This window comes from Lithobates pipiens, unplaced genomic scaffold (assembly GCF_037356315.1).
Source record: "Lithobates pipiens isolate NorthernLeopardFrog02 unplaced genomic scaffold, aLitPip1_a1.2 Scaffold_3, whole genome shotgun sequence".
NCBI classification, from domain to species: domain Eukaryota; kingdom Metazoa; phylum Chordata; class Amphibia; order Anura; family Ranidae; genus Lithobates; species Lithobates pipiens.
This window is the reverse complement of record NW_027507790.1, coordinates 85,686,468-85,703,521: the sequence shown is the minus strand read 5'-3', so window position 1 is coordinate 85,703,521 and position 17,054 is coordinate 85,686,468. Positions and strand designations below refer to the sequence as shown.

The 17,054-nt window shown below is 41.9% G+C and overlaps 1 protein-coding gene across 1 annotated transcript; it reads left to right on the top strand.

The window, feature by feature from the left end:
- The first annotated feature begins 2,341 nt into the window (after nt 1–2,341).
- On the top strand, nt 2,342–16,990 carry ARPC3 (actin related protein 2/3 complex subunit 3). Its single transcript, XM_077461996.1, has 7 exons — nt 2,342–2,482; nt 6,769–6,868; nt 8,557–8,633; nt 10,884–10,952; nt 11,760–11,886; nt 14,689–14,783; nt 16,630–16,990. Exons 1-7 carry the CDS (start codon nt 2,477–2,479, stop codon nt 16,690–16,692), a joined length of 537 nt encoding a protein of 178 aa, XP_077318122.1. The 5' UTR covers nt 2,342–2,476; the 3' UTR covers nt 16,693–16,990.
- Nucleotides 16,991–17,054: the final 64 nt, after the last annotated feature.

Sequence of the window (17,054 nt, the reverse complement as noted above, 5' to 3'; positions counted from 1 at the left end):
TGAAAACTGCAACCTGCGTAGTGTTTGTATTCATATTATATTAATATATTAATAACACGTGACAAAACACTGAATAAGAACTAACAACAACAATGTTACATTGTGTAATTGTGTATTATGAAAACTATCCTCGATTACATGGACCACTTCAAAGACAGAATGTAAAATCTGTATAAATGAGGCAATTTGGGCCATTTAGTTAACATATAATACATTGGATAATCCTTACGCGTTTCATGGATTAATTCGCTCTTCAGGGGCAGGTGCATTGGATATCTATAGGAAAACACAGATATAAAAATAAAATAATCGAGCAGAAATGGCAGACACAAAAGAGAAGGATAGTAACCAAAGGGAGGAAAGTCTGCCTCCCCTTTGAGTACTTACATATAAACTTAATATGACATGGTGTGGTTGTGGCATGTGGATTCCAAGTCTATGATTTGAAAAAATGTAATAAGATAATGTGTATCTAACTTTAACAATATTGTGAATAAAGCCCCATACACACGATACGAAAATCGTAAGTAAAATTTTGTCTGATGAACGATCTGCCGATTTTCAAATTGTTAGTACGGTGCTTTCAACAGCTGATTCCAATTTTTCGTATGACAAAAGCTGGATGTGCAGGCTATAAAATTTTTGTTGGATTTGAACACAACGTCCAATCATCGTTTAATCAGTACGGTTTTCGTCTGGAAAAAATTGTAAGAGCAAGACTACGTATGCTCAGAAACGAAAGAATACATACAAAACTATTCAACACATGACGTCACTTCTGACATTGTATTCTGTTGTACGAAAATTTTCACTTTCGTCATGTGACTAGCATGCCACAAAAAACAGACGGTCATCCGAAAATTTGATCGCGTGTACGAGGCTTTAGGGTGAATAGAACCCAAGACCAAAAAGAAGCAAAAGATATGGGGAAAGGACGATCCAAAGGAGCATGGCCACAGTGTAAAGAAAAATAAAGAAATATTAGGACAATTAAAATATGTTATGTATTTTTTTTTTTTTTACAAGAGAATAAACATTATGTTTTCACATTGACTGTTTTTCTGATGCTGCACATACCTTATTTAACCACTTGCCAACTGCTGCACACTGATATACGTTGGCACAATGGCAGCGGTGGGCAAATGGGCATACCTGTCAGAATTGTCCGATATGTCCGCCGCAATATCGCAGTCACGATAAAAATTGCAGATTGCCACCATTACTAGTAGAAAAAAAATAATAAAAATGCTATAAATCTATCCCCTATTTTGTAGATGCTATAACTTTTGCGCAAACCAATCAATATGCGCTTATTGCGATTTTTTTTTACCAAAAATATGCAGAAGAATACGTATCGGCCTAAACGGAGGAAAAAATTTGTTTAAAAATAAATAAAATTGGATATTTATTATAGCAAAAATGAAAAAATATTGTGTTTTTTTCAAACTTGTCCCTCTTCTTTTGTTTATAGCGCAAGAAATAAAAACTGCAGAAGTGATCAAATACCACCAAAAGATGGGGAAATTATGAGGAAAAAAATTCCTTATAAAAAAATTATAAAAATTTAATTTGGGTACAGCAATGCATGACTGCGCAATTGTCATTTAAAGTGCAACAGCTCTGAAAATTGAAAAATGGCTTGGGCAGGAAGGGAGTGAAAGTGCCTGGTATTGAGGTGGTTAAGGATGCAAAGGTGTGCTGACAGGGTGGATAAAAATGTAGGTCATGTTTAGGGCAGCCTATTTATTTCAATGAGCTGCTGTATGCGCTACAAGAAACTCCCAAACCCTTTTCCAAAATCAGTGCGTAGCATTGCTGTACAGTCATCTCTAGCAACCAATCAACAAGCAGAAATCATGTGCTGCAACCTCTAGAAACCAGTCAGTGAGCTGTAATGTTGCACTGTAACCTCTGGCAACCAATCACAATTGCTGTCTGATCTGATTCAGTAAACTGATTTTGAGTCTAATGATAAATAATAATATGTAGCTCTACCTCCTCTCTAGTAATTCTATAAATATAATATTGAATAAAAATCAATAATTATAATGCATGGCATATATATTAAAGTGCAAAACTGCATGGAGGGGAGGCAAAAAAAATGTTGTCTATGGTCCAATCAATATTAAAGACGGCCCTGGCTGAAGCGGTTAAAGTCCCCAAATTCTCCCCCTTTTTTTGCTAGCAAGCTTCAAAAATCATGCAGAATAGACTCTGCTCAGGGGTGAAGGCAGCAGACCTATGCTTCCTTCTTTCTCACAGTTCTGTACAACTGTAGTGTGTATCCATGCGCCACCCAGTGGACACAGGACAGCATCGTCTCTTTTACATGTCGGCGATCGCTGCCTCTAGTGGTTGCCGGCGGTATTGTGACGTGTCCGGTCACTTCCTGCTTGTGAGGCTCAGGGTGGGACAGCGGAAGTATCTGAAGAGCATCGTCTACCTGGGAGCCTCTCCTCACCCACACACCGTCATCATGCCGGTAAGTGATCGGAGGGAAGCAATGATCGGTGCCCCCCTCTCCTATGTCAGTGTTGGCTGCAGGGAGCACAGTACTCCCGGAGATGGATCGTCCGACCAGGAAGTGCCGGGCGAGGCCCGTCTGTATTACTAAGCACACCCCATGTGTGATCGGATAGTGTGTGGCCCCCAATGACAGTCCCCTCCGTGTCATATGACAGGCCATGTTCTCTCATGTAATAGATGTGTCTCTAATGGATCCTCTATAGGTGATCTCTGAGGATCTGCTTCCAGAGCAGCCATAGGCTGGTGTCAGATGGTTGGCAGTGTCATGAAATCTCCATCCCATGTCACTTCTATCACTCCCATCACTGCCCATAGAGATACAGCAGCATTCAGGCCAGTGACAGAACGACTAATACCTGTGTCTGTCTACAGAGGGCGCTGTTCCATAGGGATGCACTGCAATGCTCTCAGGGCTCATTCACAAGTGCAACAGGCCCCGCCGCTCCTCTTAAATGCGATCCATACTCGGATTGCTTTTTAAAGGTGTTTGATAGGCGGTGAGGACACCTCCTTACCACCTGATTTAACCCTGGAATTGCCGTAATTCTGCTCCGCAAATCACATGCTTTGCCGTGACGTTCTTGCATTATTATTATACAGGATTTATATCGCGCCAACAGTTTACGCAGCACTTTACAATGTATAGGGGGAACAACACAATTACAGTACAGTTCAATACAAAAGGTACAGGAGGGCCCTGTTCATACAGCTTACATTCTAAAGGGAGGGGGTGGTAGAAAAGGTAGTCGCTGCAGAGAATGATTTGATGGGGGTGGCTCGGGACAGTTAGGTGGGTGTGGGATAGGCTTCTCTGAATAAATGAGTTTTCAGGGATCTCATAAAGGTGGACAGGGTAGGGGCTGATCTGACATACCAGGGCAGGGAGTTATACAGGATTTATATAGTGCGCTTTGACTTCTATGGAGTCTTACATGACTCCATAGAAGTTTGACGGCGGCATCACCACCTGCCAAGAGTGAGATGCTGCTTAAGTTTTGGCGCAGTGTGTGTACAGCCGCGACCAGCTGTATATTAGTGTTTGGAATGGGGCAGGTGGTTCAGGGTTCGGTGCAGAACCTCCGGTGGAATCGCACACCCACACTGAACAGCATTGCTGGAGAGATCTGCAGTGATGGATCTTGTATTGCTGTCAGAATACTCAAACAGTAAGGATGAGCTCCGGCGGGAACCCAACAGTAGTTGCACCAGGAAGTCGGCACAGCACTAATCGCAGGCAATGAGACATTTCCCGATCTCTGCAGCCGTGCATTGGGACATTGTCTCACTGCCTGTGATTAGCGCAGTGCCGACTTCCTGGCGGGCTCTGCAAAGATGCCGGAGCTCATTCTTACCAAGCTGCGGGTGCTGTTCAGTTGACAATTTTCCACCCAGCTGCTTTCATAAGCCAATTGGAAAATCAACTTTTGTTGAACCCGGGTGGTGCCAACAGGGCCACCCATGGAGCAACTTTTTGCCAATTCAGCAAAAATCTGTCAAAATTGAATGTGTATATGGTCGGCTTTAGTGTTCACACAGAGCTGGCAGAAAGGGGAACCTGATGTGTCAGGCAGGAAATGATTCTCACTGTCAGCCTTCTGCTTTGTCTTCATCTTCTCCAAATATAGTATTCACTCCTTTCTCAGCAAACCTTTTTAAGGCTGCATTCACACCTGAGCATTTTCAGCTCGAAAAACACCCATCAAGCAAAATCCCTTTCATTTCAATGGTACCTGTTCACAACTGTGCGTTTTGTCACCTGAAGCAAAATGCCTGCAGCTGAAAAAAGTACATGAGCTTCTTTTTGGCCAGGTAACTGTACAAAAACGCTGCAAAAAAACGTAGTAAAAATCACGGCAAAAACGTGCGACTTTCTGCCTGAAAACAAAACGCTTAGGTGTGAATGCAGCCTTACACGGATACTAATCTGTTTTGTCCTCCAGATGGTTCCAACTGGAACCCATTAGACCGGCTCTCACATGGGAGTCTCAGAACCTTTGTCAGTATACACTTTGTACCATGTGACGTATACAACATGCCTATGGCTTTGAATGTACAAAGTTTATTTTTATTTTTTTATAATGACACAAACAATATTTGAGACCAAAAAAAAGAATAAAACCCATACATTTTAATTAAGCGTGCACAGGTTTTCACCCCCCTTTACTATGAAACTCCAAATAAGATGTGGTCAAACTAACGTCAAAAGTCTTAGATGATTAGGTCCACTTGCGCGTTATCAAAAGTTCACATGATCTGTTACATGCTGTAAGCCTAAATACAATACATTTGTTCTTGGAGCACCACAGTGAAGCATGGCGGTGGGAGTATCATGCTATGGGGACACTTTTTAGCAACAGGGACTGGTCAGGATTGAAGGAAAGATGGATGGCAATTCTTGAAGAAAACCTGTGTCAGTCTGTCAGATTTTTGAGATTGGAATTGACTGGAACACTCACCTTCCAGCAGGACAATAACCCTAAACATACTGCTAAAGCTATGCTAGAGGGGTTTAAAGGGAAACTTTTAATTTTCTTATAATGGCCTAGTCAATACTCAGACCTCAGTCCAATTGACAGTCTGTGGTATGACTTGGAAGAATGCTGTAAACCAGTGGTCTCCAAACAGTGGCCCTTATTTGCCTTTATCTGGGCCTTGAGGCACTATTCTGCCTACTGACACCCACAATGGGGCACCATTTTTGACACTTACACCAACAAATGATACCAATGAGGGGGGGCACTATTCCTCCCCTTGATCCCAAATGAGGTGATGTTTAGTTGCACTGATGCCAGGAAAAGTTCCACTCTCACTAACTACAGTCTGCCCCCCTAAAGTCTGAAGGACAATAAATTATCCCTTTGTTTATAAAGTTTGGAGACTCCCCTGATGTATACCAGCACAACCCATCTAAATTGAAGGAGCTGGAGCAGTTTTGACTTGAAGAGTGCCTAAAATCCCAGTGGCTAGATGTACCAAGCTAGTGGAGACATACCCCGAGAGACTTGCAGCAAATGGTGGTTCTACAAATTATTGACATTGTGGGTAAGGGGGGGGGGGGAGAGCAGATCTCCGGGAGGCTTCACCTAAACCCAGAAAGGCCATCAGCCTCCTGACAATGGCATTCAAATGAAATGAAAGCACCAGGCGTTAGAAGTAAAATGCCGCTAGTTTAAAGCGGAGGTCCACCCTATAAAAAAAAAAAAAAAAAAATTACATAAAAATAAAAAATCTGGAAAAAACAAAATGACCAGAAATGGCTGATGCTAGGCAGATTTGCCATTTCCTACTCCATGGTGATCTTCAATCTTCTCCTCCTCACCTTGTCTTCTGGGGAATGGGGTTTGGGGCCGGCCATTCACAAAGCGCAGAGCGTCTCGTGCATGCGCAGTAGGAAATGGGCAGTGAAGCCGCAAGGCTCCACTGCCGGTTTCACTTAGTTTGAATGGCGGCGCCGGGACCCGATCCGATGGATGGATCGGCCTTGGGCGCCCGACATCATGGGCACCCTGGACAGGTAAGTGTGCTTATAAAAAATCAGCAGCTACAGTGTTTGTAGCTGCTGACTTTAAAAAAAAAAAAATTCAGCTGGACCTCCGCTATATGTGGCGTTTTTTTTGGGTGCTAGTGGCCAAAGAAAGGGTTAAAAGCACCCATGTTGCAACTCTGCCGAAGCGCTTTGCAGGCACTTCAGTAGTGCTGCCCATTCATTTAAATGGGCAGGTGCGGTTTAGGATCGCTGTATACAGCGCTCCCAAAGATGCTGCTTGAAGGACTTTTTCTAACGTCCTGCAAGTGTGCCGCCCCTGTGTGAAAGCACTCAGCCTCTCACACTAGGGCTGTAGGGGAGGTGTTTAGCGATTTATAGGTGCTATCTCTAGCGCTAAAATGCCTGAAAATGCTTCCGTGCGAAAGTAGCCTTAGTACAGTCACATGGTACAGAGCCCGAAACATACATTTTAATTCCAGGTTCTAACAAAACCCGAAAAACACCATGTGGGGTGAATACTTTTGCACGGCACTGTAGCTTGCGATAACAAAGCTAATTGCCCCCAACAGGTCATGTTTTCCCGGGTTTAGTTTATGCCACCACCTACAATACTGCAGCCGTTTTCACTTTGGAGAATCTTGAAAACATTAACTGTTGGGCATACTTTGCCTTTGGGGAACGGGCAACTTAATTGTTAGAGCTTGAAGTAGAACTAAAGGCAAAACTTCTTTTCAATTTTATCATTTCTGTTACAGGCTTATCATTCCACATTAATGGAATCTGATATCAAGCTAACAGGAAACATGGCATTACTGCCCATTAGAAGCCAGTTTAAAGGACCTGCCCCTAGAGAAAGTAAGTACTGTATTCAAAAGCATTTCAGAGATTTCCTTCACATTCCTGCTCCACTACTGTTTCAAGTCTCAGCTTGCTTACTACATACATTCTTTTTTCTCTCAATAAGAGGAATAGCCGGTGGTTCCTTTCCATGCATGCGTTTGCTCTTGCCATTGTTGTTATCAGCAGTGGGACTATTATTTCAGCTCCTGTTGACTCTTATTGCAGAAAATAAAGATCTTTATGGCAAATAAAGAATGTTGTTCCATTATGAATTGAATCTTGTATATCATAATTAGTATTATATTTCACAGAAAGGTGTGGATATTAACTACATAGAAAGTTCTGTATGATATATCTCAGAATCCTACTAGATATATAGATTATACTGTATAATATTTTGCTTAATCCTGCTGCATCACAAAAGGTTCTTCACCTTAATGGATAGAATGCATTAAGGCGAAAAACTGTGAGGGTTTACAACCCTTTTAAGGCACCCCAGTCTTAGTCTGTAGGGTTCAATATTGAGGTGCCCCATCCTTTGCAGCTATAACAGCTTCAACTCTTCTGGGAAGGCTGTCCACAAGGTTTAGGAGTGTGTCTATGGGAATGTTTGACCATTCTTCCATAAGCGCGTTTGTGGGGCCAGGCACTGATGTTGGACAAGAAGGCGTGGCTTTTGGTCTAATTCGTCCCAAAGTTGTTCTATCAGATTGAGGTCAGGACTCTGTGCAGGCCAGTCAAGTCCCTCCACCCCAAACTCGCTCATCCATGGACCTTGCTTGTGCACTGGTGTGCAGTCACGTTGGAACACGAAGGGGTCATTCCCAAACCGTTCCCACAAAGTTGGGAGTATGAAATTGTCCAAAATGTTTTGTTATGCTGACGCCTTAAGAGTTCCCTTCACTGGAACTAAGGGGCCAAGCCCAACCCCTGGAAACGACCCCACCACCATAACCCCCCCTCCAGCAAATGATTTGGACCAGTGCACAAAGCAAGGTCCATAAAGACATAGATGAGCGAGTTTCGGGTGGAGGAGCTTGATTGGCCTACACAGAGTCCTGACCTCAACCCGATAGAACACCTTTGGGATGAATTAAAGCGGAGACTGCGAGCCAGGCCTTCTCGTCCACATCAGTGCCTGACCTCACAAATGCGCTTCTGGAAGAATGGACAAACATTCCCATAGACACACACCTAAACCTTGTGGACAGCTTTCCCAGAAGAGTTGAAGCTGTTATAGCGGCAAAGACCGGACCAACTCAATATTGAACCCTACTGACTAAGACTGGGATGCCATTAAAACACACGGTCTTTTAAAGGCAGGTGTCCCAATATTTTTGACAATTTTGTGTATCTCTGATTCCTGCTAGCTCTATAGACAGTGCTTTTACAATAGATTTCTGAATCCTGCTAGTGGCATAGAAAATTCTGTATAACATAAATATATCCCTGTTAGCTACATGACAAGTTCTATATCACATAAGTATGAACTGTGATAGTGGATGTTATCTATGTATCAACATTTGATTTAGCAACGTAAACTGTATTTTTTTTTTTTTAATACCCATCAGTGAAAATGGGTATATATTATTTTTCTTCTGTTTTTTGATCTCATGATGTTTTTTTTTTTTTTTTATTTATTTATTTTTTTAATTAAAGATTACATTTAGGTCATTTTATTAATACTCTGTTTCTGTTTTTAGCCAAGGACAATGATATAATTGATGAAGCTATTTATTATTTCAAGGCAAATGTTTTCTTCAAAAATTATGAAATTAAGGTAAGGTGTTTGAAGGTTTGACATAACCTTTTCAGAAATGTCTTGGGTTATCTTTTAATTATCTGTGGAGTTTGGTGAGCAGAAACATATTCAGGGTCAGTTCACCTAACTTCCTGGCTCTTTGGCTACTCACTTTTCCCACTATAAAATGAGTGCTCTCTTCTATTTCTTCTAATCCTTTTGTAGTCTCTATAATTATTAGGAGACAGTGGGATCCACGTGTTCTTGTATGGCTCTTGTGCAGGTCTGGAAACGTGAGAATTTGGGATAAAGTAGTAATACCCTCCGTTTTTTTATTTTTATTAATTTTTTCCTTTTAGCTTAACACATTGAGTATACGTTCCCCGTCAACTATTTGTCAAAATTCTTACCCTAGCTCTTGCAGCTTACAACTTTTAATGCTACTGGCTCCTGCTCACTCCGTGCTGCTTCCCTGGACTTCTGGTCTTCACAGGGAAACGTTAACAGTGGACAGTGAAGTCTCCAGCTAACCTATTAGTTTGCAGAAAGGAGGGGTAGTGGAGTGCCTTGTCATCCTAGGCTACAGGGCTGTGTTTCTATTGATGCACACAGTGTAGGGAGACAACTCCAGTCCCTGCATACAAGGGTGGCTCCATAGGATGCTGCTATTTAAAAAAAAAAAAAAAAAAAAAAAAGCTAACCCGAAAACAGGAAATCTGTTATGACATCAGCTAAAACTGGATCATAGACAAAGGATAAAGATAAAAAAAAAAGCTGCATATTTATTTTATTTATTACCGGTATTTTATATAGCACTGTCAATTTACACAGCACTTTACATATCTATATACAGTGCTTTATGTTCACATCAGTCCCTTCCCTCAAAGAGCTACAATCTAAAGTTCCCTAACTCATATTCATACATGCACACACGCAGATTAAATCAGCTGCTGAAAGTGATTAAAAACAAGGGTTTATTATCACTTTAACCAATTAAGGACCGAAAGATTTGCCCCCTTAATGACCAGGCGATTTTTTTGCAATACAGGACTGCATCACTTTAACTGACAATTGTGCGGTCATGCAACCCTGTACCCAAACAAAATTGACATCCTCGCCCCCAACCCCCCCCCCCCCCCCCCCCCCCCCCACACACACACACACAAATAGAGCTTTTGTTTTGGTGGTGTTTAATCACCTCTGCAGGTTTTTATTTTTTGCGCTATAAACAAAAAAGAACGACAATTTAAGAAAAAAAAAAAATATTTAAAAATTTTTTTGCTATAATAAATATCCTCGCATTAAAAAAAAAAATAATTACTTGCTCAGTTTAGGCCGATATGTATTCTTCTACATGTTTTTGTTAAAAAAAATCGCAATAATCATATATTGATTGGTTTGCGCAAAAGTTATAGCATCTACAAAATAGGGAATAGATTTATGATTTTTTTTATTAGTAGTATTGGCAGTGATCTGCTTTTTATCGGGATTGCAGCGGACAGATTGGACACTTTTGACACTATTTTGGGACCATTGACTCCCATTGACTACAGCGATCATAGCTAAAAATAGCCACTGATCACGGGATATAAATGTCACTGGCAGGGAAGGGGTTAACACTAGGGGGCAATCGAGGAGATAAATGTGTGTCCTAGGGTGGGATTCTAACTGTGGGGGGGTGGGACTGACTGGGGGAGGAGACTGATCATTGTTTCTAAGCATTAGGAACAACAGATATGTCTCCTCACCCCTGATAGAATGGGGATCTGTCTGTTTTACATTGACAGACCTCCATTCTCTCTCTCTCAGGAGCAATTTCGGCTGCCGGGCACGTGCATCGCAAACAACCCCCCCCCCCCCCAAGTGCTCTTGAAGCCTCTGACGTACAGATATGACAGCTCGCCCAGAGGAGCCAACGTGCCGCAGTATAACTGGCGTGGCTGGTCCTCAGGTGATTAAGGGGAGTTGACTCAGCTCTCCACTTCAGTACACCGAATTATACATTTTTGGTGGACTGATCCTTTAATAAAAATACTGGGACACTAGTTCCTGCTTCTGTCTTCACTTATGGGAGGGACTTTGAGAGTTAGGCTTCTCAGTGTTATATTATGTATGAGCCAGATGACATATACAGCCTGCAGAGCATTGCTTATACTGGCCAGCACACACCAGTCTACTCAGATCTAGCACTTTGTATGATGTGTTCAGTGTTCTCACAAAATATCTCATCTGTTTATCTCAAAGTCACTGATGTGTCTTCTAAATCCATGTTATGACTTTATTTTTCAGAATGAAGCCGACCGAACATTAATATATATCACTCTGTACATTTCTGAATGCTTAAAAAAGTTACAAAAGGTGAGGAGTATATACAGACACAAAACCCTTACTAACTAGCATACATCCTAATACATTCATATATCCTAAGACAGCCCTCAAATTTTCCACTCGCAAATTAAATGGTTTCTGGCAAGAATGGGCTGCCTCTGAGTGGGGTGGGTGTGGGGGGCGCTAATAGGCAGGGTTGAATGGGAGCTGTTCTCCCAGCAATCGTCCCCGGGGGGAAGAGAGAGTGAAGGAAAGGTGAGCTGGCTGGATCACAGAGCGAGGATTGCCCTCTGCAACAGCTTTCATTAGAATTGCCGTCCGCTCATGGTCACATACACCCCCGCCTCCTGATCCGCCGCTTGTGACAGACAGAACACATCCCAGTATTGGGCCAGCATTTCTGTCTGTCACAGGCGCCGGGTCAGGAGAGGAGGCTGTGTGTGTGACTGCGAGCAGGAGGCAATTCTAATGCAAGCTGTTACGGCGGGCAATCCCCGCTCCGTGATGATCTGGCCACCCTCTCGCTTCCTCTGCACAAGTGAGACTGCACTGAATGGCACAGGTGAGGCTTCATTGTTTGGCACGGGTGAGGCTGCATTGGTGGGCACAAGTCACGCTGCAATGATGGCCACAAGCGAGGCTGCATTGGTGGGCACTGGTCATGCAGGGTAGGGGTAGAGTGGGGCAACTGGTGGCAAGTAACCCTTAAGGCCTGGCTAGTAGCTCAGGACTTGAAAATTTGAGCCCTGTCCTAAGACATTAATTCGAAGATTCAGTTTGATAACGAGTACAGGCTGCAACTCATTAGCCATTTGTTTTTTATTCTTTTGGAATCAGTGCACTTCTAAAGGCCAAGGAGAAAAGGAAATGTACACCCTGGGAATTACAAATTTCCCTATCCCAGGAGAACCAGGGTTTCCTCTTAATGCCATGTACATAAAGCCTTCCAACAAGCAGGAGGATGGTAAGTCTGTGCTGATGGTGATATGTTTAGTATCAGACCCTGTAGTCTGAAACTGACTGATGAGTAATAAAGTATAAGAATAAAGTTTAGGAGTGGAGAAATAAAATATAATAGTTATCTTATTCCTAGCTCTGGCAGACTTCTGGCACTCTTCTCTACTTTTATTGTGGAAAATGTTATGAAGATGTTTTAGATGTATTTTAATATGTATTGTCATAAAGAGTCCCTCAGTGTTTGTTCTCCCCCAGCCGACTCTAAAGAGCTGACTGGGGCAGACTGACGCTGGTTGAGAGAGAGGTGTTTGCGGAGTGAGGACCTTTCCGCCAGCGAAGGGCCCCTGTGCGATGTATGGAACGATCGTCTGGGGGGGATTTGTTTGCCCTGCAAACACATTATCGGTTTTAGTGGGTTTGCGCTCTTGTCACCCCTGTATGCCTGATCAACATATTTGGGGTTCCATGGCGTACACCTGCAGATAATCTCCCATCCACAAGGAACTGTAGTCATTGGTTATTTAATCATTAATCCTGTGTTACATCCTCATATGGTCATGTCCTTATTTGGTCAGTCGCATCCTGTGTTGCTCATTTCCTGTGAGGTCCCAAGCTTTGTAGGAGGCGTTTGGCTGTTGGAGGCACACCCTCAAGTTTGGGACTTCCTGTTGATATGTAAATAAAAGCAGATGCACGGCACAGGTAGGCAGAGATGCTGACCGGCCATGCTGAGATGAGGACGTAAGAATGTGGTAATGTCTAATTACTTGGATGAGTGGGTTTTTAGGTAAGAAGCATTATATCATTAAGACGGAAATGGGTGCTTATATGAGCACAGGAGATATGGCTGTGCTCTGTGTACAGCCAAATTTCTACCACACTTTCCAATATGGGGGGGGGGGGGGGGGGGGGAACCTTGCTGTCCTTTATGAGCAAAGCAATTGATGATGTCAGACTGGGGGCGGAGCACCGAAGAGAAGAGGCCAGTCCCACAGTCTGGAGGGAGGAGTAAGGTAAGTGGGGCTTTAAAGGAAGGATATACCAATTATTCTGAAAATGATCATTTTCTGGCTGACATTATGATTCAATGGCTTTAATACTTTGAGCCACTGATCTGGAACAAATGTGCACATCAGTAATGCTGACTTCATGTGCACAATGCTTGCCGTAGTTCAGTGACTGACGAGGTCATCAAGCCAGAGGAAGGGAGCTTTTTTTTATTTTATTTTTTTATTTTTTTTAAAGATTTGTCAGCAATGGCAACTTGTGAATTTTTCAGCATTTAAATGCGACAGTGTGAGCCACACAGATTATGCAGTACAACAAGAGTTATTACAATGCAGATTATCTGGCAGCATCAGTATTTAGAAGGAATGATCCTTATTTATTGGCATGTTGGAACACAGAAAAAGTTATGCCCATTGAAACAAATCATCCTCCAACTGAATAATAAGAGAATGTGGCTGCTGTGGGGCAGCACAGGCGGTTCTTATTGTAGATTTTTGATAAGTAAGGAATTTATCATCATATCTAAAATCCCCAAATCTTTTATCAGGTCAATCTTTAAAGGATTTGCTATACGGTTTTCACAGTGAATGTTTGGTGCACATCTGTATTGTAGCATTCTGCTATCAATTTCAAAGAGGGTTTGCGCTATGACAGCTGATGGGCCAGTCTTGTTTGATTTTTTTTAACGTCATGGGCGAAGCTTGTTCCTAAATAAAATCGCTATATTATGCGGTTTAATGAATTTTGTTTGACTTTAAAGCGGTAGTAAACCCAGTTTAAAAAAACACTTACATTCCCGGCATGCCGGAAATGCTAACTTTCACATTGGTTGTGCTCTCAACCAAACTTTCAAACCATCCAATGGCTGGTTTCATAACTGATCACATGTGCAGCATTATGGCAGTTGAAGAATCATTAGAGGCCAAGATGGCAGCTTCCTTGACTGAAAACGATAGAACGGTTTACTTCCACTTTAAGTGTGACAGGTTATTCTTGTTTGAAATCTCTCAGTTATGTTGTACCTGCATACAGATGTGTACTGCTTGGGGAAGTGCTCCTGAACATTAATTTGCACTGCCCCTACGAGGCCACGTGCAATGAAAAGAATGTTCATGCTCTGTATAATAAGACAATGAGGTGAATATTCTTTGAAGATGAAGCTGATTGCTTTAATGCAGGGCTGTCGATCGCAGGTAGGTGAAGAGTATCCCTTCCTTGCCAACCCATGGAACCTGGACAGGAGCAGTGGTGCCATTTACTTTAACTGATCCCCTGTATTTTCCTCCTGCTGATGTTAAAAGCCTCCTTCTCCTCCTCCCCTCCTCCCTCTGGCATTCAGCAGCTACAGGAGGAAAATGCAGGGGATCAGTCCCAGTGTATGACCCCCTTCTGTCCAGGTTCCCACTTTTCTTCTGCTGCCCGGGCTCTTATGTGCTCCAGCTAACAAATACTGTGCAAATCGCAAATAACATTTTAGTTCTTTATTTTGTTCCACTGCAAACGTGTATGGATTAAAGTGTCCATGTAGTTTTCAATGTAAATGTGATCTTTGCTATATCCCTAATATACATCCTAGGGTTGGGGTGTTTAATAACTTGTAAAATACAAATTCATATGGCATTTTTGTATTTAACACTGATCTAAACCTGCACAGAAGTGATCACAGTATTAAGACATTAAGACATGTATACAAATCTGATATAATTATACAGTATTAAAAGATTACAGTATTTTTATTGTCCCTACAACACATACCTACTTGTTCATTTCAATGTGTTCTTTCTGTTCGCTGTTCCTCCAGAGATTATGCGGGCCTATTTGCAGCAGCTGAGGCAGGAAACTGGACTGAGGCTTTGTGATAAAGTGTTTGACCCTCAGACAGACAAGCCCAGCAAGGTAAACCAACTAGTTCTACATTCTGCAATCATTTTGAAGTTTTATACCAATGCAGGTGTTTGTAAAAGCAGAACTAAAGGTAAAATTACCCGCCTTAGTTCAAACGGTCTGGCGGCCGTGAAATTCCTTGCCAGCATCTTCTCCCCGGCTTCTTCTGGGTTTGAGTCTTCAACAGTCTTGATTGGCCAGCGTGGGCTGACAACACTCCTAAGCATGCACAGGAGTGTAGTCATCTCAGCACACAGGCAGTGTGCTAGAATGTAAACTGAGCTGTGCGTGTGCAGTTCTGTTTACATTCTAAATAAGATTGCAAACGGGCAGGTAAGCGTATTTTATAAAAGGCCCTGCCTGTGCACAATTATTTTTTTATTTATTTTTACTTTAGTTCTGCTTTTAGTGAATCTGAGTTCCCCCACAGAAGTAAATTTTTAGGGTTGATTCTACATTAAACCATAAGTTTGTTTATTAACACGGGTTATATGTAGAGGTCGACCGATATATCGGCCGGCCGATATTTGCTGTTTTTTAATTAATCGGCATCGGCCGATTGTGCTGGTAAAAAGCCGCTGCGGGACTTTGAAATGACTTCTGTATAGAAGTCAGTGTAAGTTGCCATAGAAACCCTTTCCTCCACTCTGGGCAGGCTGCCAAGAAAAGAACAAAATGATACAATGTTTACACATGAATGAATTAAGTCATCTCTGTGTGTAGAAGTTCTCAGTTTAACCATTTAAAGACTAAATCTTTTCTGACACTTGTTGCTTACAAGTAAAAATCCTGTATTTTCTGCCAGAAAATCACTTGGACCCCCCAAAAATTATATATATTTTTTTAGCAGAGATCCTAGGGAATAAAATAGCGGTTGTTGCAATATTTTATGTCACACGGCATTTGCACAGAGGTCTTTCAAATGCATTTTTTGGGGGAAAAAATACACTATTTAAAAAATAAAAATAAAATAAAAACAGTAAAGTTAGCCCATTTATTTTTTTTTTTTTGTCCAAAAGTTTTGACTACCTGTTTTTTATTTAATACATAGGTTTTTTTTTTTTTTTTTTTATCTAAATCATACATACAAGTAAACTGATTGGAGGTTTGTTTTGTTTAATAAATGTTTTTAAATGTAAGAAATTTTCTGTATCACTTATGAAGACTGCTTTCACACTGGAGCGGGCAGGCTTTGATGGTAAAACGCAAGTTTTAGCAGCTCTTTACCATCATTTTAGCAGTGCTATTTGGCTGCTAGTGGGGCACATATAACCCAGCTAGCGGCCAAGGAAGAGGTTAAATGCGCCCATGAAGCACTGCTGCCAAATCGCATTGCATGCGCTTCGGCAGTGGTGCCCATTCATATCAATGGGCAGGAGTGGTGGAGGAGCGGTATACACCACTCCAAACGTGCTGCTTGCAGGACTTTTTTTTTAAGATCCTGCCAGCGCATCGCCTCTGTGTGAAATCACTCTGTCTTTCACACAGACTGCAGGGGGCCGTTTTGCAGGCACTTTGCAGGCGCTATTTTTAGCCCAAAAGCGCCTGAAAAACGCCCCAGTGGGAAAGGTGTGTTAGATCAAGGGGGATTAAAAAAAATAATAATAATATATAAAAAAAGGAAAAAAATAAAGAAATAAAATAAAATCGGCCTAACATATCGGCCCAAAAAAATCGGCATTATATATCGGCTATCGGCCGCCATGATTTCTAAATATCGGCATCGGCCAGAGAAAACCCCATATCGGTCGACCTCTAGTTATATGCCAGTTATAATAATCCACTACATGATTCAGCATGTCTAGTCTTGAATATCTCCGTCCGACAATTCTTATAATTGTTCTGCTTTTTGTTTTAGTGGTGGATGTGCTTTGTGAAGAGGCAGTTCATGAACAAATCCCTGTCTGGTCCTGGGCAGTAAAATTATGGGATGCGAGGAGCGGAGCTGTGTAACTGCTTTCAGACTGAGCTAAAATGTTCCATTTTGAAATGAGCTTTTATACGGTTGTTGTAATATAAATGACCACAGCCAAAGCAAGAAAAAAATCTGGTGTGTGGAAGAATATTGAATGTTAAGCTGGAGCTTAATAAAAGTGATAAATTGTTTCTGGAATAAATTTAGTTTGGTGGGTTTTGTGCTTTGCTTGTAACTCCACTGGTTGGAGAAATTATCGCTACACATCTTCTCCTGTATGCTAATAAATAACATGTTATCCTGACACTGTTTGGTCTCTTGAGAAATAGTCCATCTTATAGCCAAAGATAAAGGACTCAGTTTGTGAA

What these genes read in the sequence shown, in the direction of transcription:
- ARPC3 (XM_077461996.1), top strand. An exon ending in TCAAAAATTATGAAATTAAG is followed by an intron (nt 8,634 to 10,883) that starts GTAAGGTGTTTG and finishes TTTATTTTTCAG; the next exon opens with AATGAAGCCGACCGAACATT. An exon ending in AGACAGACAAGCCCAGCAAG is followed by an intron (nt 14,784 to 16,629) that starts GTAAACCAACTA and finishes TTTTTGTTTTAG; the next exon opens with TGGTGGATGTGCTTTGTGAA.